This window comes from Periophthalmus magnuspinnatus, chromosome 6, assembly GCF_009829125.3.
Source record: "Periophthalmus magnuspinnatus isolate fPerMag1 chromosome 6, fPerMag1.2.pri, whole genome shotgun sequence".
Classification (NCBI taxonomy): Eukaryota; Metazoa; Chordata; class Actinopteri; order Gobiiformes; family Gobiidae; genus Periophthalmus; species Periophthalmus magnuspinnatus.
The window spans coordinates 27,264,053-27,285,931 of record NC_047131.1 but is presented as its reverse complement, the minus strand read 5'-3'; the positions used below and the strand labels follow the sequence as shown (position 1 = coordinate 27,285,931).

Below are 21,879 nucleotides of genomic sequence, written 5' to 3'. Positions count from 1 at the left end.
AAAGTTCAAATGGTCAAATGATTTTAGGTCTGCTTATACCATCAAACAAACAAGAGGGATTATTATGCTGAACAAGGTTAAATTTTTTGCATTTTGACCTAGCCCTTGTTGATATCTCCAAAAGCATGTGCACTTCCTCCGCGAACTGATACATACCTGGGGAAATGAGCTATGAACTCGCCTAAAGCAAAAATAATCTCCGCTGTCCTCAGACTTGGACCCCAACACTGAATCCCTAATAATAAAGGAGGGGATTTGCAGCTGATATAAATGTGTAATGTGATTGAGTGAGAGCCACTATCAGATAAGCCCAGCACGATCCCTACTTCCAGCTTTAAATGTCAAATGACTGGAGCTAAGAGCTGTGATAAAACGCTGGCTCGCTGAGGGCTATCAGTCATGAAACCGCACGGCACTTTATAGTCAGACAAGACCTGCAGATATATGCGGTCAGGCTGCGACACGGTGACCTTGTTGATGCTTAATTACATGATAACGTCTCCAAATTCCTAAAATGTAGATAGTAAATTACAAAAAAAAGCTCTAGATGAAGGCTGCGATGTTCATTTTTTACTGCAAAGTGCAATCACTTTACGATTAAAAAGAGTCAGATTTGAAGCATCGTTTGGTCTTGTTTCTTCTCTGCTCTAGCTCCGCCTGACATGCCATTAGAACGCCTGTCTGCTCATGGTGATATACGGACACGGATACTCCAGAGGACACACTACGATAAGGCTTGAATCATTAGAAACCAGCAAGAAGCAAACAGCCACACTTTTCACTCATATACTTTCAGAAAACAGTTATAAGTTGTTGTCTTTCCTTGCAGCATCACTCCTCTTGTTGTTTTCTCACTTTTGTACCAAAGATGCTGCAGGCTTTTGTCACACGTCCCGTTGAGTTTGCCGTGATGGATGCTGAGTCATGGATGTCAGACTGACTCCAGAGTAAAAGCGGTAAATGCGTTTGACACAAGCTTTTAGCAATATGGCTGCTAATGGCTCTGCACTTTGAGGAGGATAAAGGGGTGTGAATAAAAAGTGGTTGACATCATGTTCAAGCTTTCCATTTGTATACAGTGATGTGTTATTCTCGTCTGCAGGCTGTTGTGAGCAAATATATGGGAGGTGGCGTTTTGAATAACCAGCTAATGAAAGAATAATGTCTAGATTAAACGATTAACTATATAATCGTATCCGTACTACATTCCCACTGTGTAAATTGTCCAAACAAGAACAGAAACGCAAGAAACCACTTTTAGCTACTGCAAAAACTAAGCTTGCAGAAGGTAAGCCAAGATAAACAAAAGCGTATAAACCAGCAAATTAAAATGACATTCATATTTCCAATGGATTTTCTCTTTTCATTATTCTCATTACAAACTACACAATTGCACTAATGAATCATTTATGTGCTGTGTATGCTCTGCAGGAAATAGGTCTTGAATGCGGACACTTTCATTTGATACGTTCTCTAGTCATTTTGACAAAGGTACAAGGGTATCGCATGTTACGAATTTTATGTGCCATGCAATAAAAAGTGCTACACCATTTCCTTAGGCACCATAGGGGTCAAATTACTATTTTTTCTAAGTGATCCCATGGTATTTGGGCTCATTTGTTTTGACTGGCGTTCTACTAATCCGATATTTCCAAATCCAGAGCGTACACAAAACCAGACCATTTTATCATATTAAGAACTATAATTTTTCTAACACCCATAATAAACAATCTAACAGTCTCGGGACATGCACAGTAGCAAATGCTTTTCACATTAAGGTGTGTTGAAATGTTAAATATACACCCATAGCAATGTACATAGACTTAATATCAGTTTTCCAGAGCCGGGTGCCAGATAGTTGGGATTCTTGGCAAACTAACAGGAAATCAGAGACAGGTGAAAAAACAAGAGAGGTTGCAGTGAGAGAAAATTGTTTACCTTGTAGAGGAGAGCGATTATCTGGCGCATCGTGAGCCGGTGGAAAACGCAGACGTCATACAGCGCGGATACGGCCAGGACGGTCACCCCGAGTTCCTTCCATAGCATACTGTACGCGGCGAAGATTAGGCTGCCAGCGAACCAGGCGATGAGTCGCAACGGTCCGGCTTGTCCTCGTAGTTTACAGTGACGCATGTAGCAGAGCAGAGAGATGAGGAAGAAGAGAGCAGCTCCTTCGTCTGCGCGGCCGACCACCCCGGCTACAGCCTCGGTATGGATCGGGTGAGCGGCGAAAAGCAGGCCCGCCAAAAGACTCCACAGACCGCCTCCAAGCAGCAGGCGGGAGAGTAAGGTAAACAGTCCGGTGACAGCTCCGTGAAGGATGATGTTGACCAAGTGGTACCCCGAAGGATCTAGTCCACCCAGAGCGTAGTTGAAGCGGAAGGAGAGAGTGCAGAGCGGCCGGTAGGACTTATGGCTCCCGCTGTGGGTGAGTAACGTGCCCCAGAAGTCATCGTAGAAAATGTTGGTCCAAGGGGTTTCGGGGAGAAGGTCCTGGTTGGTCTTGATTGCACGACTGGAAAGAGAAGAAAAAAACATTAAGATATTAAGTCATTATGAAGTTGATGCAAGCAAATTTGGCAAGCAAGAAAACACATTGTACTCATTTTCACAACAACTTTACAGACGTTAAAGGTGCATTATGTAACCTTTTACTACCCGCTTGTCTCCATGGACATGTCTTGCCTAGGCAGGAGTTCCAATGTAAGGCATTAAACACATCTATCTTGCATTTATTAACATTTTTATTGCTCCAAATATCTTGAAAAAGCAGCATTCTTCCTATATTCTCCATAGATTTGACCTGTAACTTGCCCTGTTAGCAATATCCGCTCATATCTATGGCTGTAGATAAGTTTAATGCCATACTGTGCAATATTTCAAGCAAAGCAATCATTTCTCCATGGCGGCAAGAGTCAGACGCAAGACCCTTCGCTGGTAAGGTTACAGTGCAGCTTTAATACACAGCCAAACAAAGAGGAATCCAAGACGAGACGAAAGAATATTTACTATTTGTGGCAATTCTTCATATACACTTTTCAAAACCAATGTTGCTTCACTCCTTGACAGATTCAACCCCGTGCCAAGCCCAATAAGGCACGTCAAAACAGTACTTAGGCAAAATTGAACTAAAACAATACGGGAAGCACTGCGATACTTCAAAACTGTTGTGATTAAATTACATCAGAACGCCACTATGAATTTTCCTTCCAGATAAGTGGTCGTATGGCATTTAGGAACTCTGCTTTACAAGTCTCAAGTTTGAAGCACTTCTACCACCACAGCCACAACCTTTACAGCTGTGGACTGGAGACATAAGCAGGAGCGCCACACCCTCCACCGCAGAAACATACCCGCTCTCAGAAGGAGAACGCCGTGCCGCCAAAGTGAACCAGGAGAGACTGAGTGAGACTGAGTGAGGTAGCAAGCCCACACTCAACATGAATTGCTGGGTAATTATATTGGCCTACATTACCTTGTTCTTTTGGCAGGCGCAGCGGCTAACTAGGAAGCCGTGTTGGAGGTGAACTTGTATGACATAACACGCAGCTGCTATATTTGCCTCAAGCTGTGAATGTCATTGTAGAGGTGGGGGTGGTCAACATGGGGTGAAAGCAGATTAAGTGATGGTATGTCCGTGTAATCCCTCAGTTGTTCAGGTATGACTCACAGTAAAAGAAAAAAATTCAGCTCTATCAACAAGACAAAAGGTTATTTGAGTGAAAACGTTTTGCTGCTCATCCAAGTCCTGATGGTATGTTTGTTGGAACGGAACATAATCGGCCAGTTGTAAAATATTTTATAACATTCAGAAGATAATTTGGTGATAATGTGTTGAAACGTGTCTTAAAATGCATTGGCTGAGATTTAAGTATCAATCAAAACTGAAAGGACTGTGAAATTACCCAGAGAGTGCATAAATAGAATTTTCTTCTCACTCCCTACACTGCTGCTATTCTTGTTCCCAGTCTTGTCACCTCTCGGATTCACTATCGTAATTCTCTCCCTAGCAAATCCCTCCAGAAACTGCAGCTCCTTCAAAATTCCGCAGCTCGGATCATCACCGGGACTGGCACCATTCTGCACGTCACCCCCATCTTCCAAGAACTTCGTAAACTTCCCATAAAACAAAGAATCAACTTCGAAACTGTCTTTACGCATTCAAAGCTATTCATAACCTTGCTCCACAATAGCTCTCCGATCTCCTTCATATTGTCAGTCCCTTTCGCTCTCCCCGCTCCTCCTTCTCCTCTTCTCTTCAGCTCTCTGTTCCCTCGGCCTGTCCCGTCACCTTGGGGGCCAGAACCTTCAGCTGCTCTGCTCCCTAGCTCTGGAACTCACTCCCAACGGACCTCCGCAATATCGATTTTCTTCCTCTCTTCAAATCGCAACTCAAAGCTGACCTGTTCACAGTCCTACACCACATAACGAATCACCCCATCACCCAGTTTTGCATTGTTTTTATGTTTTTAACTTGTTCTGTGCAGTGTCCTTGGGTGTTTTTCATATCGTTAAAATAACATTCTTCATATTTCACGCTAATAACAGAACATGCCACAATTTTAACCACCAAAAATCGAATCAGAGTTGAAATTCCAAAGCGTTTTCCCCTCACACTTTGAGCAGATGTTCACGACAGTTAAATCTCCTTGGAAAATATGTCGGGTGTCAAAAGTGGAACCAAGACATAACATTTCTTTTTGCTCTGACATGTGATAACAAGCCTCAACTTGAGCAGGTGTGAAGACCACATTCATAATTAACATGCTCAATTAGCTGAAAGTGAGATGCGGGGTAGATAGCAGTGGTGTTTGCATCTGGCGTTAATACGAAAAGGTGCAATAAAATGTCCCACAGCTGTTCTGACACTTTAAACATAAAGCCTTGTCTTGGCAACGATCCTTTGAACAACTGCCAAAGCTCAATGGCCGAACGGGGACCAGGGTGAGATGGGAATTTCAGCATTAATGAACTTCCAAAATGAAAGATGGGAGGGGGAAATGGCCATTCTACAATCAGGAAAAGATCGGAGAAGGAGAAGACGTGCCAGTAATAAGGTAGTTACAGGAATATCGTGGGCATCACCGAGAAGATTGGATTTCTGCAGGTCCCCAACGCTAGCAGAGACCACCCAGCTCAGATTAGGTAGCCTCTGACTCAAAAATGCCAGTTTATGTTCACTCACCAATTTGTCAAGTGATATCTCCATCCCACCACACGATGCTTACAAAAGCGGCATCATGGTTCAGTTGCATCTCTAAGCCATTTCGGAGTTAAGTGTCCTGTTTTTTCCAGCACATTGGATTCACTGATACTTTGTTTCCAAACCACAAAGCCCATTTTTCTGGCAGCAGATAGAAACACAAGAGCTCATGCTGGTTAGCCCACTCCGCATTTACAGCACAAATCCTTAATGCCTGTTAGATGCAGATGGAGGCTGAAAGTTGACAGTTGAAGTGTTACAAAGGTCAATATTGTGAGTGAAATGGCAAAAACTGCACTATTTTATTGCAGATTTCACATTATGAGGTTCTGTCTGTGCTCTGGGTAGTTCTGAGATATTGGGGTTTCAAATTCTGGTGGAAAAGCAAAAAAAAACAAACAAACAAAAAGTCAAAATCATAAAAAAAAATGATAAAAGTGTACAGAGGGTAGATGAGTATACTTTATTAATCTCGAAGGATATTCACCAATAATATAAAAATAAGAGCGATTTAAATAAAAATGTCCGATAGCACCTTTTAATTCTAAGAGTAGGATTTTCTTAAACATTTTTTTAAACATTTTTTTTTACATTTATTTATTTTACATTTTTTTTACATTTATTTATTTATTTATTTATTTTTACATTTTTTTTACATTTTATTTCTTTTACATTTATTTATTCATTTATTTTTTACATTTTATTTATATTTAGTTTTACATTTATTTTATTATTATTTATTATTATTATTTTCTTTTTTTTCTTTTTTTTTTTTTTTTACATTTTAGCTAGTCTACTTTTTCATACAATCTGATTTTTCCCTTCACAAAAGCACTGCAAATTAATCAATTCATGAGTTAATGGCGTCTTAGTTGAGCAAAGTTTTTATTAGTCCATTAATTATTTTTACTAAGTTTATAAGAGATGTACATGCAAACCAGCAGAAAAGAAAGGAGCTAGTTAGTAGGAGTTCTGGGACTGATTGGACAGTTTAATCTGCTTTTCTTTTTTTTTTCTTTTTTTTTTTAAAGTCTGAGCAATCATTTCTTTAGTTAACCTAACCTAAATCAGTAATCCAGACAGGTCTCTTTACTTACCCCTCCAGAGCACGGAGCAACTGGAGTGTGAGACAGAGTTGCCGTGGCTGTATTAAAGCAGCAGCGGGGGGGTCCCAGGGCACATGAAGTCTGAGCTCTGATTGAAGAACAAGAGGATTATGTGACCTCTAATAAGCCCCTGGAAAACGACTCAACCGCTTCTTCTGTTCCTCGTCATCTCTTTAGCGCTGCCATCCTCAGTCCCACCGCAGCCAGTCTTGGATCTCAATCACGCAAACCCATCTGTCACGAGCTCTCATCTCTAATTTATTGTAATTTGTGCAACACTAACGAGCGATGTCGAAACCGTCTGACTCCGAAACCTGATAACAACGTTTGCAGTGTTCGGTATTTTTAGAAGTATCAAACACGTCTTAACAAAGATGTGTGATGATAGAAAACAAAGATGGCTCTGTGTACTGTATCAGAAGCTTGACTCACACTATATAAAGAAATTTTTTAATACATAACAGTCATAAATTATAAGTGCAAGTTTCTTACAACTTGTTCCAATAAATGTTTTGCAAGTGGACTCTAATCCAGGGGTGTCAAACTCATTTTCACTGAGGGCCACATCAGCAAAATGGCTGCTATCAAGGGCCAGATAAGGCAGTATAAATGTCACTAAATGTAACCAAAAGTCATGTAAAATAAATGGAACTACTACTTTTAACTTGTTAAATAACTCTTTCTGTATTTATTACTTATTCAAGTTGCAAATATTGTATGTCTGTGTAACTGCGTATCGCCTGAAAAACATGAAAAACTGACATTTTTAAAAGTGTCTGGTCGGGACCTTCAGCACTGCTTCAAAACAGCCTTTTACAACCTTTTAATTATTGGACAATTTGCTATTTTTCTTGAAGGCTAACTTTTACATACTTACCTTGCTTTTGTCAAAATGCCAATGTAGATAAGACAAAAAATATGCAGGTTTTTTCTCCTTGAAGCACAAACTGTATTCACCTTCAGCTTTCTTAAAACTGCCTTCTATGCCTAGAATTTTCCTCTTCCTGAACATTTTAGGATCATTATTTGCAAATATTTCTCAGTTCCACTTGTTCAGAAAATCTCATTGGTTAACGGTCAATGCACACATTAAAACAGCATAAACTTATTTCAAAACGACAGTCATGCCTTGTAATTTACCTTCTCGCGGGCCACGTATGCTCTAATCCATTGGACACTATACACCTAAAATATTTACCTTATCCACTGCCCTATGTCTTGGGGTACAACTGAAAACCTTAAGAAAATGTGTTTGTCAAGAGTCGTCCTCGCAGAAGAACTGATAACAAGATATGACATTATAGGTTTAGGAAGACTGTAGGTTAAAAAGAAAATTGAACACCAAAACAGCAGGACTTCCATTTTACATCTGGCCAATATATTTCAAACATAAAACAACCACATAAACCAAGCAATGGTACGACCAGAATATCCCATTTCTAAAGCCTCAGATCTTAAAGAATACCACGACTGGCTTTTCAGTTTCAATAAATTTAGCAGTTAGGAAATTTCAGATGCTTCTTTCAAGGAATTCAAATTTGTGGTTTTCTGATTCTGAAATGAGAACGTAAAACTCCCACATAAAGAGCAAAAGCCAGTTATCCCTACTGATTATGTTGTAAAATTGGCCTAACAACAACAGTTTTATCAGCCCACTTGTTAAATATTATAGGACTATACAATTTTGTGATGCAATCTGACACCCAGCAGTGAGCTATCGTTAATTATCCATTATCCATTAATTACGAGCGATGGAAAAGAGATAGAAATGCATTAAAATCCAATCCCGTTAGTAAATGTAGCCGTGACAACGCTTCGGAGGAAACGATGGAACAGTTGCCAGCTCCATGTCCTCAGCGGCTCTGATGTCTGAGAGAAGCCCAGTGGTATTTTTGGACGGCCCACGGAGAAACCAGGGGCAGCCCACGCAGCGTTTCCTCCGAGTCCCTAATGTCTAATGTTTCGTCCCATGGGTATGCTAGCAGGTCATTAGCGGCATGGATCCAGAGCATTTGATACCCAACTACTTCAAACTGTTTTGTCACTTGACTTTATTCAAGGTCTGCGTTCTAAAAAGGAAAACTGATGACCGAAATGAAAAACTGTTTTGGTTTCAGCTTCGGTTACGATAATCAGACTGTAAAAATGCATCCGAAGAGTGACATAAACCTGGTGGAGAGCCTTACTAAGACTGGAGGTCACTCACTGGTAAGTTGTCTTGGGTTGAACACTTAAAAAGGAGAACAGTAAAAGAAACATTTTACTTCGTCAACTGGACAAAACGTTCTTTGGGTGAAGACGTTTTGCTGCTCACTGCACTGACACTAACAGGCCTGTTGCTTGTCTCCATTGAGAAACATATAATTAATGTTAGCTGAAAGTTTTAGCAACGTGTGTTAGTTTCAGCGTAGTTAGCTCCTCCCTTCAGACAGATATAAAGCAGTGTCCAGCAGTAATCTGACCAAAACTGAAGGAGCCGCTTGGTTGAGCAGCAAACGTCTTCACCCAACCCCAACTTTTTGTTTTAGTTGGATCATACCTGGACGACTGAGGGATTACACAGACAATTTAACGGTGAACTATGTAGCTTTTTGCACGGAGAGCCCGCCCGATATTATTACAGGTTATGTTTAGTTCACCCCCAGAAACACCTCGAAAAACATGTATTCTGTGAGCGTGCTGGCCTCTCCGCGGTGACGCCATTTGCTTGTTTCCATTGTCAACGATATAATTAATGTCATATTGTGAAAAATTTGATACAACACAGTACGAACAGGTGGCCACAAATCCATCGGACAAGTTACGTAGTCATATCATGTTATTCTTTCTGCAATCACATCCTTTGGGTCAACACCACCACCTGAATCAACAGCTATAGATTTGTATTATCAGATCTGCTTAACCTAAACCTGGACTAATATGGTTTGCGAGGTGGTGATTACGGCCGACTTGCCACCACAGATGCCAGCGTAAAATCCCCATTGTTGAGAATGAATAGCTTCATTCATCTGTTTCACATTAGTGATTTGCAGCCTCGCACAGCTCTTAACAATCGAAAACAGCCCGGAGGAGTGTTTCTGGATATTCAATACTAGATTATTACTGTTACAAAGCATTCATACATTACAAAAGGAAATCCACAAAGCAGTGTTATAACAAAGAAAGGGAAGGGGTTTCATACAATTAGCCTTGGTTTCTGGAGAGATGGAAAGATGCTTTGCTCAATTACTGTAACTGATGAGCAGCGTGAGGGAGAGGAGGGGGAAAGAAGAGAGAGGGCGGTGATGGACAGCCAGGAGAAAGGTCAGGACAGTGGTAATTAGGCCTGGAGCTGAACTCTGGAAAGCAATTCTACCACCAGTGTCCTCTCTCTGCTCTGCTCGTGTGATTTTGGATAAGAGCTACTTCCAATTGTTGTTTTTCTCTACACACAAAATACGAATAATTTCTTGCTCAAGGACACGTTAACCTCTATCAGAAATTGGAAAACCCGGTCTACAGCTGAGCACTGTCACCTTTTTCATATCTTTCATATAGAATCATTACATAAGAGAGCTGTTATTAGTCTCACAAAGGAGCAACAGCAAAGAAAAGAGCTGAAGTAGAAGAACCATGAAAATACTGTAAGTTCATATGTATTAAAGTTACATCCACACTCACAATATAGTAATACAAGTAGCCTAAAGTAATTATCCTATAAAACTAGTATTAAAACAAAACAAAAAGGGACTGAGCGCAAGTTTATATTGGATAGATTGTGTTTTTGCTGTCCTGTTTCCCGTCTTACTGGAATAGCAGCTTTTATGCCGCACTTTTCTATTTCCGTGGACACTCTCGCTCTATAAGCTCTGTACCACAAATGCTCATTTAGCCATTATTCAGTGGCAAGCAGTCGGCTCACGCAACATTTCCAGTGCTGTGCAGGAGCATTAATCTTGGTAAAATGAAGAGGTATGAGAGTAGAGCTTCATGTTATCAATAATGCTCCACTCGCTCCTCCTCTGAGTCCTCTGTCCCTTTCACAGCACAGTGGACAAGCAAACACAGAGACAGAGCTGAAACCACCATCTCTGCAGTGAGCTCCAAATGGGTGAATGTCCAAGCCGCTGCCTAGCATCACTGATCAGCCCTTTGTGCGGCAGAGAACTGACATGGAGGGACGTGATATGAATAACAATCACTATGGTAACCGGCCAGCCAAATGAACCAACCAATCAACCAGTTGGCCACACTTCTTTAGACCAAACCAGGCTGGCCAAAGGAGACCTGGCAAACCTGCAATGTTACATATGGTCCAACTTAATGCAACCGTGTCCTACAGAGGCCTAAGGACCTCTGACACATCCAGAGCCACAGGAAACTCATTCAAATGCATTTAAAAGCAGGATGTATTGACCAGGTCATGTCGAAAGTTGTTCCAGCTCTTCTTACACATCTTTAAAAGTTAAAGACACAGTTCAGACCAAATAAAACGTTTGTGATGTTTATGGTAAGCTCCAGGTGTAAGGTCCAATTACAGGAGCTGCCTGAGCAGAGCGGAGCACAGTCGTATATATTCAGATGATTGCATTTAATAAATCTGTCAACATGTCCAGGCTGTGACAGCAGAGACGCAGGCCTCTCCCACATGCACTTTCACAGGCCCTAACTCTTCAGCTATAAACACTAACTGCTCCTTTGTATTCGACACTGCCTTTATCTGCACTGATTTGTCCTAAGTGAATGAAGTCAAGCAGAAAATATCTCCCTTTTTACTTTTTGGTCCTATATGTATTAAGGCCACATAGACAAAAATGTATTCTATGCTTTTCTCCTGTGTTTTCCATAGAAAGCTAGCACATGTTTAGAACAGTTGATCTAAATGTAGTAGCGATCTACAACACAGCTGAGACCACGTGAACTTGGAGTCAATTTGCCACAAAGGTGGAAAATTCAACTAAACAGTTTTTTTATTGAATGAAGGCAGCAGAAACAAACCTGATGAAAAAGTCTTTTGTGTGGAGAGCAGAGCGAGAGCATGTCTCCTCTGGGCCTGACCCATGTCTAATGCCGTCGCAGTTACTGCCTCTGTTTTGGAGAGGGTCACTCCACAGCTCTCCTCCTCACAACAGGACTCCTTTGTCGCACTCTGACCTTTAGGCTCCACGCTATACATGTGTTTGATTTGTTCTTCCTCTTCTGTTCCGAGTGCTTCTCTTTCACTGCTCTGTGACAGTGCTGTGTGCAAAGGCCTGAGGGCTTCAGACAGAGCCACATCAGTCTGACGGGAGCAGGTGAGGGGGGAGGACAGACACACATTTCACATCATTCTCCCCAAAGCATCTGCACTGAAGAATGAGCCTGATCCTGGTACAGGCCTCTCATGTTTATTACAGGGGGCTTAAGTGCAGGAAGAGCCTTTGAAACACCAGTGGAGCAGAAAGGAGAAGACATCTTTAGTGCTCTCCTTCAGACATGTCTTCTATCTGCACATTTAAAACAGCTGTGCTCTGTCCCAGTTCAGCTCAGAGCTATGAGGCCATTCACCTCAACTGAAGCCTCCGTGTCACAGTCATTTGTTTTACTTTAATAAAACCAAAAGTCTCTATTGGAATGATCACTGTAATCATCAATGCTATTGTTCCAAGTGAAATGGGAGGAAAGGTGAGGTAAGTCCTGCCTCAGTGAAAAGGATCAGACTTAACTGTATTATATGATGTCCACAACTGGACAATGACATGACTCATGAAAGCAGTTTAACACAGATCTATTCATTAGGAGGTCTGTAATTAGACAAGTGGGAGGTCCACTCAGCTACAGGCCACAGGAGCACAGAGGGACACAGACCTGATATTGATTAGTTTCTCTCTTTCTTTTCAGGCTGACCTCTCTTGTAGCTTCTTTCTAATCATTTCCTGACATCACTTAAGAGTATTTGCTAAATCAAGACATCCTAAATAAGTCGAGACACAGACAAAGGCATTACATAATGAATAAGCACATGGCCTGGTGTGTTTGCAGTGATCTCATTAAAGCTGTGATCAGGAGAGCAGCTCAGTCTTTGCTCCGTTAAACTTTTGTCTGTAGTTGCTTGTCTTAATTGAAGGCACATTGAGCCCCTCACAGAGAGCTCCCACGGGCAGAACGCCTGTCAGCAGGAGGGCATCCACGGGTCTTTCCTTTAGGACCACTTTCACTGCACACTCGAGCAGAAGTTACTCACAAACAAGACACTCTAATCTAATAATGCTGTAAAGAACGACCCAACCCTTAACTTCTGGATGTTAAAGAGAAACGATCTGGTAAACAGAGTCATCTCTATGGCCCAAAGCTTCTCATTAACCAAACCTAAAAGTACCACGTCGACTCACATCGCGTGAGACCCAAGAGTCTCAGCCATAAACCAGGAACCAGAAATAGTCACTTGTTTTGAAAAGCTTTGTCTTGCACATGGTGTCAGTTAGCATTGTTGGGCCGCAGCTCATTCACACATTCAGACTTTTACAACCACAGCTCACACAAACCACAGCACCAGTGTCACCAGGGCCTGGACTTTTATACACGTCTAAGGGGACGGTTCGCCTTCCATTTAGAAAGTGATAATCTGTGAGAATCTTAACTAGCAGCACTGTTTGGTCAGAAAAGATTTACTTTCATATGTTTGGATGAGTACGGCTGCTTCAGTATTTGAATTTATGTTGGACAAATGCACAAAACCAGCATGATGATGATGATGATGATGATAAGAAGAATGAGGAGAAGAAGAATGACAAGAAAAATAATAAGAAGAAGAATGAGAAGAAGAATGAAAAGAAGAATGAGAAGAAGAAGAATAAGAAGAATAATGAGAAGAGTAAGAAGATGAATGAGAAGAATAAGAAGAAGAATGAGAAGAAGAATGAGAAGAGTAAGAACATGAATGAGAAGAAGAATGAGAAGAAAATAAAAAGAAGAATGAGAAGAATAATAAGAAGAATGAGACGAAAAGAAGAATGAGAAGAGTAAGAACATGAATGAGAAGAAGAATGACAAGAATAAGAAGAAGAATGAGAAGAAGAAGAAGAACAACAAGAACAAGAAGAAGAAGAACAAGAAGAACAAGAAGAAGAACAAGAATTATTTGTGGCTAAGCAAAGATACAAATCTTATAAAATTATATATCTCCATGCATCGTTTAGTCTGCATGGAGATATCGCTCTTGTTTCACCTTAAATATCCCACAGTATGGCATTAAACTTAGCCATCGCCATAAACACAAGCAGGTGACAACACAAGAGCAAGTTATAGATCAGGTCTGTGGAAATGCTCGTCTGCTCGACTGTAAGAATATATGTTTGATACTGGCATGTTTACATTCATGTTGAACCATGTTTGTTCATTAACATGCATTGTCCCAGTCAAATAAATAAATAAATAAATGAATAAATAAAAACTTGAAATTGAAGTTAGTTTAGTGTCATACTGTGGAACATTTTAAGAAAAGAAAATTCATCATTTTTGAGATCAGCAGGCAAGGTAGTACCTCCACCAGAAAAGTTTCAGAGAGCACCTTCAATGTTTTTGTTGATATTTGCTGCGGCTGCACAAGGCTCTTCTCTACAATTTTTCTATTAGCCCTTGTGTCCATTTCTTTATTCGAACGTCTGCTGACTAAGATACATTTTTTTCATTACATTGCAATTGGCCTCCAGACTGCTATTCTATTTGGAAGTTATGCCTCCCCATGTTTCCGCGTGTAGCTCCTGTACTGTATACTCACGTCTGCCGCTGATACACAAAAGAATTTCCTCAACTAATCTCTTTTAGTGAGTCAATAACATTCTCTGGCAATTTGCTCTCCACTTCCCATAGTGGGGTCAAATTCAATTCAAAACACGTGCTCATTCACCAGCGCTGGAACATATTGCTTCATTTTAGATTTGACAGAAGAAGAAGAAGTAACAATGTTTACTATGAAGCATAAGTGTGCATGCTGCAGATATAGACCAGCTCATTAGCTTTATTGTACTGTTTGGATGAAGTGCCGACAATCAATTGGATGAACTGAGAACTAATCGATACTGTTTGGTTGGTTCTTGTTCTCGGAGGGCAGGTATCGCGCTGGATCTATATGGTCTTGGTCCTATGGGGATCTGTGTGTTGTTAAACAGTCAGCAGCTTGTTTAAGTGGTGTTTGAAATAGAGTTGCGGCATTTCTGCTTCCTGGTGCGATTTTGTACGCTTACCGACTATTATCAGTTAATGTTGTCTGTTTTAAATATGAGCCAACTGTACGTCGTGAGCATAAACTGTATAAACACGTGGATTAAGTGAGTGTGACGTCTCTCATAGCATTCGGCTCTAATCAAATGAAGCTTTTCGAGGCAGTTTTAACGGCAAATTTTGAGCAGAGGTCCACATTTTGAATCCGACTCAGAGTATCATAGCAACCATAGAGCCAATCCGGAGCAAGCCCGTTGAAGGTAACGCCCCTTCCCGCCTGAATCACTAGATTAGCAGGGAGCGGGTGCTTAGCAATGCTGTCAATCAAACCTGTTGCTAACGCTAATGGGAGCGACTTAATTAGCCTGGTATTAATGTTTATATCTTAATTTATGGACAAAATTGTGAAATAAAAACCCAGAGTCATGCAGCGTGGATTAATACAAACATTTTAAGATCCAAATGACGAGCCTGACAGCAGCAGTTATGGAGAGAGCGGCGACAGTTTTTCAATACAAAGTGAATTGGAGCCAGAGTCGATGGAGCTGGAAGCGCGCCCATGATCACTTCCTATTTGGAATGTGGTGGTTAGCAGGTTAGCTATGTCCGTTTACCAGTGGCAGTTACAGACCCCGTACTACAGCAGGTATTGTCACGATACTAAAATTTCAAACTTGACTTGAGCTAAAGGAATAGGCTTGATAATGATATTTCCACAAGATGTTTTTAAGAGAATAGACTGGCATTTTCAACATAAAATAAGAGTACTTTTCTTTATGTTACCATGCAGTCTTATACTAGCTCTGACAAAGCAAAAGGACATTGGAAAACTGTTCGGGAAGTGTCACATTTTGTCCTGCTCATGCTCAATATATTTATTTATTTGTATTATATTTATTTGTATTGATACTTGCTTAAATGAATATCTACTTTCAATAGTTTTAGTTATGATTATGAGATTTTTCAGACAACCGTAACAGCAAGTAATTACTCATACTGTCATCCATTTGCAACAGACACATTTGATCAATATAATGATCATTTTTAAACAAAATCATCTGCTTATTTTCCAGTGTATTTCTACGTCAAGGTCGTTTAGATCTACTCTTTGACCGATACAACCTCAAAATTGCTAAAAAACAACCAAACCATGTTGGAGAAGTCCTTAGCCCTCTAGTAAAAATGATGTTTGACAGTTACTTCAGCACGTAATTTTGTCAAACAAGGCATGCCGGGTTATATTTTACAGAAGTCAAAACTTGTATCTGGCTTGGGTTTAGCTAGTAAAACAAAGTTATGGTTGCTGCAGTGACAGTGAAATTTAGTATTTTAGTGGACGTGATTCAACTAACACTCGTGCGGCAGGAATTTTTGGATTTTGTTTAAACTGTGTCATTTAAATTACTCTAAAAGTGAGTCGTGACCAAAGCATTTTACTCAAGCCTGTTTTTCTCTTAGTGGTGAACAACAAAGCGCCATATGGTGGAGTGGACTGGCCCTAATAAGACTAGTATAACTTTAACAGGCCTTGTGGCTAAAGCAGCTAATCAGAACCACTTGTGAGGTGGACGGAAACCGAATATTGGCATTTCTTTGCATGTTTACAGCTACTTAGCCTGCAGGGAAGCACCAACTGAGTAGAGGTTTTTCCAAATATTACAGAGTTTATACGGAATGTTTTGGGGATCTATAATCTGGTTTTTGACTTTTAAACATTATTTTAGCATTCATAGCCTTACATTACTTCAACACATCCGTCATCTGCAGAGAAAGTTAAAATCCTCCTTCTTTACTCAAGCGCATTCAAAGTGACATTGTAGGAGAGTGGACAAAGCCGAGGGAGTGGACTGCGAGATGGAGGGCCCCAGCTACAGGACAAAGAGCAGAGAGGAGCAGGGCCTGAGACGCACTGAAAGAGTCGACAAAAGAGAAGGAGAAGAGGCTTTTTGTGAGGGAACAGGACAGAGCCTGCACTGAAGAGCCAGTGTTATGACCTGCTGGAGCTCGACCGCTTTGGTTTCAGTAGAGACATAATGAGCGTGGTTTGTATTTTAGACACATTCAGGTTCCAGTAAGGCATTAAATATATCAGTTTTACGCAGTGGGGGAAGAACGACTCAATTTTGTCACTTGAATAAAAGTACAGATACCAGAGCAAAAAAAAAAAAAAAAAGTTAAAGTATCACATGAAAAAAAATCTAGTATTAAAGTACCCATTTAAAATGTACTTAAAGAGTACAAAGTAAAAGTATTTTGCACAGATTTTGAGATCTAATAATGCTTCCAATGTACTGATTTTAATACAGATTTGAAGTGAAGGTGATCAATCATGCATTTTTCTCTGATTTACCATTTAAACTGACTGTGGGCACAATGTTGCATCTCCCTTCTTGCAGAAATCCCTTATTGACTTATATTCTGAAGTCCTGGATATATTATCTGACTATGACTCAAATTATAACACTCAAGACCATCTACCATAAGTAAGTAAACATTCTAAAGAATGTTACAGTTTAAGTGTTTGCAGTATTTAGCATGATGGTTCTGTCATTTCAGGTGGTCGCTGGGAAGACAAATGTATTGGGGATGAGAGCTCAGGCCAGGATCTTTCCTTGGGGCTCTGGAGAAATGATGACACGGTCTTCTGTTAAGGTCTGTTGGATTGGTTTTACATCTGTATTTTTATTCCTGCAAATTATTTTCCTGTTTTTAAATTTGAATTATTAATTTGAGGTACCTGATTGTCAAACCATGATAGGAGGGAGTAAGTTTTTAAGCCATTAAACTGAAAGTGAGGCTAGAGGTTATTTTCCATTTGCAGTATAAAAACTAAACTGGAAAAAAGGGACTCTTTTACAATGTACTCTATGGAAGAAAACAGGATTTTTTTTTTTGCCCATGTTTGTGCTCATGCTTTAAGTGGATTCCCATGCAAATGTTTAAATTGTTCAACAGAAACACTTGAAATCATTTTTTTTTTTTAAATTTGTAAATTTTGTTTGTTCAGACTTTGACGTGTTAAACATAAAACCCTTAACCTTTTCAGCAGGTCTCAAACTATAATAAAAACTACTTTTATTTTTGAGTCCTGTTCAAAAATGTAGTGGAGCAGAAAGCAAAAACTTTCCACTTCAGTACATATACCTAAAACTTTACAACTTTTACTTCATTACATTCCACCACTAACCTTATATTTATTCAAAACACACACAAAAAAGAAGAAGTTTTTACTCTGCGTGAGCCCGCCTATCCACAGGTCTGGCGGTGTCAACTGCTCGTCTCGATGTAGACAAAAAAAACACTGGAATATTACATGAAAAGCGGTAACATCTCCATGGAGACAAGGAGACAATATGTAACTACCTCCAGAATGGCCTGCAATCCCAAGATACATGCAGAAATCTTCACACCTCTTCATCAATAGGAAGAAAAATCTGGTAAGAAAAGCAACATAAAAAGGCACAGACGCCAATGGGAAAGTACATGGAACATTTTTGGTGAACATAATTAGGAGCTGGGAAGAGAGACAGGCAAAACAAATTGTAATGAGGTTGCGTACTTCCATTCACATGTGGCTTGTTTAATGATGAGCAAACAGTGGGACCTCACAAACAGCCACCTCTTATGAGTAAACACTAACGACCGGATCTTTATCAGCAAAACTGCAGCACAATATTTATAATGACACCTCCCACACACAAACAAACCACCTCCAGCGCATTTAACACGCATGTCAAAATATCTCAAGCAGAAGTCGCTCTTGTCATAACACGGGGATAAAAGCCCTGAGTCATCTTTCTGTATAATCATTTTTCCTCATCTGATCTGACTCGTGCACGCTGCAGCCCTCCGGAAACAGGAAACAGATGGAGATGGAAAAGAAGAGCAGTGTCCACATCAGACGACACCTCCAAAGAACATCACATAAAGAAAGAAAAAACATGTTAAACGAGAAGGAAAAACACACTCATGAGTCCTGAGAAGAATCTGCAAAGGAATAAGCTAAAACTCAGAAGGAAAACAAGCAGACGAGACAAAGAAATCATATCAAAATCGTTTAAAGTACTGCAATGTCTGAATGTTGGGCCCCTGTTGGGATTATGGTTGCTGGGTAACAGTGGTGGAGTTGAATGTGTGTGTTGCATCGGCTGTTCGGGTCCAACCATAGACTGAAAATATATAAATGGACATAGCTGACCTCCTAGCAGCCGTGTTCCAAACAGGATGTTAGCATGGATGCACTTCCGGGCCCATTGTCTCTGGCTCCAATTTACTTTCTATTAAAAAAACGGTTACCCCATCTCTCTGTTGCTGTCAGGTTTGTCATTTTGCTCTTAAAAAGTTCTTCTTAATCTGCACTACATGATCCTGGTGTTTTTATTTGGCTATTTTGTCCATAAATCATATGAAATATAAATACACCATCATTAATAACAGACAAATCAGGCACCTTCTTTCCCCGAGGTCGCGCCCGCTAGCGTTAGCGACAGTTTGATTGGCAGTGTTGCTAAGTGCCTGCTCCCTTCCCACTTGTTACCGTCAAAAGACTTCCTCTAAATTGGCTCTTTGGTTGCTATGATACTCAGAGTCGGAATTCTAAATATGGAACTTGGCTCAGAATTCACCCCTTATAACTGTTTGCCTCGATGAGCTTCATTTTGCTGGAGCCGAACGCTACGAATGACGTCACGTTCCCTTAGTCCACTTCTTTGTACAGTCTATAGGTCCAACCAGGAAGTGAAATTCATTTATAAATACATTTCACCAGGATTAAAAAACTGGAAAGGGCTGAACAGGATTTTAGTTGAAATCTTGAATGTGATTTATGGCCTTTATATGTATATGCAGCAGATTTAGTAATATATGTGTACGGTGCATAAACATATGGCAGGACACAAAAGCTTTAAACCGTCTGAATGTATTTTTCCGATGTGACCTGTCTGTGCCATTTCCAGGTCGGCCGCAGACTGCTACAGGAAGCCTTGTCTTTAGGACCAAAGGTCAGACTTCCGAAGGATCAGAAAGCAGAGAAGGTAAGGAAGGACACATGCGTCATCCCCATCGCCTTCAGTGACCAGCGGGTTACACAAGAGGATTTGAACTGTCTGTGCTCCCGCTGGCACGGTATTTGGAGTACAGTAATCCTTCATAACATGTACCACTGTTATATCAGTCATGTCCTGCACACTGAGGTTAGACTGGAGTTGGAGTTTGAGCCTTGATAAAGGTTAAGTAAGCAAAAATCAATAATAAATCTATATCGGATTTATTGAAAAGGCTACTAAAAATCGAATATATATATTTTTAAAAAAAGTTTCATTTAACGGCATTACTTATTCTCATTAGTCATTTATAGAGCAAAACACAAATACCTTACATTCAGAGATAATTTATACTTTTTATTTTTCATATCACTTTTTCTGTGGCACTAGGCATTCATCTGAAAATTACACCAAGAATTAAACATGAAAATGTACAATGACCTACTTTAATCCCTGTCTCTGGTATGCAGTGGTCCATTTGTCACAACTGTCCCCTCTGCTCTTGTACACAGATCATGTAGAGCACACGAGGATGTGCGTGCCTCAGACTCTCAGCACCTTGTTCTTAATTCTGAGGGATGTCTGCAGAGCTCTGGATGGACTGGACTCTACTCCTGTTTCTGTGCAACAAATGTGTTTGAAAAGGGCTCAGATGAGGTTAAATAAACACACTCTGGGCGTTGAATGAAGCGCAGAACACACACGGTCTTTAAGAGTTTAATGTTCCACAGATGTAAATACTACATGTTTGTAAAAGACCATCTCTTCTGGTTCTATGTAAGTGATAAACTGGACATAACCGCAGATTCACACTGTGTAATAAGATCAACAAGTCACTGGAGACTCATTCATTTCATATGGAGCAGAAGAGGAGCAGAGAAAGAGCTGCACACTCCTGTGTGTGGGAGAGAGGGAGGCAGTAAAGGATGAACAGTCATTATATTAAAGTTTATACCTTTATATATGACTGAGGAATAAGATGGATCAAATCTGGTTTTACAAAATTGTTATGGCCATAATTCCAACATGAGGAGAGGAAACATTACTTTGAAGGGCCTTCACTTTGTTGTTATATTCAACCAGTGAAACTCACATCTGTGTGGGACTGAAACAGTAAAACACTCCATAAGAACAGCTCACAGGTTTAACACAGGAGGGGCAGTAAACAGACACCCAGCAACACATGTGACCACCCAGGACCTCCTCTGGATCAGAGCTGGAAGTCATTCAAACATTATCCAACACAAAACCTCAGCGTGTTTATCCTGTGGTCAAAGATCTTCCTTTAAGATCCATTGGAAAAGATCAGTGAACAATCTTTTGTCATCAGGCCAAATGTCACAGGGGAACAATCACTTTACACTATGCAGAGTATTTGTGGGCTCATTCCCAAATGTGTGAGGAGCCTTAAGGGAGAACTGAGCTCAGGGCCTTCTCAGGTGAATTTAAACTTTTGTAAAAGTTTGGTATTTCACAGCTTATCTGTCTTTAGGCTGCAGCCTGAGTGTGTGATCTACCATATCACACCATCTGTTCAGAAACGTTCAAACAAGTGAAGCTCTGCCAGTAACAGTGCAACACCAGCTCTTCTGCCAAACACAAGGTGAATAGTGGAGCCTTCTCCAGCCCAGCCTCCTTCACTCAGTGTCACTTCACTCCCTCCTCAGAGTCAGAACAGCCTCGTACAGAAGTCAACTTAACACACACATCACAGAGACACGCACAAAACCAGACTAAAGTTTCTATCCAAGCATGTGTCCATAGTAACAAATGTCATTCCTGAAGTGTGCTACTGAACAAAGTTGGCTGCTACAATGAACGATCTCCATCTTGTAACACCTCCAGCTTTACCTCACACTCCTCCCACAGGAATACCCACACAGAATATAACATCAAGATAAAAATCTACGTGAGTGCTGCTTTTGGATCTTTCTAGGCACTGGGGAGTTGTGTTATAGCAGGAGGCCCAGACAAGAGTAAGACAGGTATTCTTTCTAATGTGTCTCATATTTGTGTTCCTGTCAGTGATACACAAAGTTTGGCTCACAGTCATGACACAACAACTAAAATTCCATCTGCAGTTGTATTTAGAGCTATGCCTTGACTATGCAAATCTAAATGAAATTGGAATATGGTGCTTTCTGACTTTTACGATGTTAAAAATGTGAAAAACAGAACGAGATCATATTAAATGGTTTTTCCTGCTTACCTAATGCATTCTGAACATCCTAATTACTGACCACGATGAGTTCCTAAGCACTTTTTACAACTTTCAGAGACTAAAGTAGAGTTTTGCTGTCTCGGTAAAGAAAACAACAGCTGGCATGGTAACGCACACTTCCTGCTT

General features: G+C 40.4%; 1 protein-coding gene across 1 annotated transcript in view; it reads right to left on the bottom strand.

The window, feature by feature from the left end:
• The window catches only part of LOC117372357 (protein O-mannosyl-transferase TMTC2), a 104,418-nt gene that overhangs the window by 57,221 nt on the left and 25,318 nt on the right, over nucleotides 1–21,879 (bottom strand). Inside the window, exon 2 of the mRNA XM_033968150.2 lies at nucleotides 1,939–2,515. Within this exon, the coding sequence (XP_033824041.1) occupies nucleotides 1,939–2,515 (577 nt within the window). The remainder of the gene's footprint in view (nucleotides 1–1,938; nucleotides 2,516–21,879) is intronic.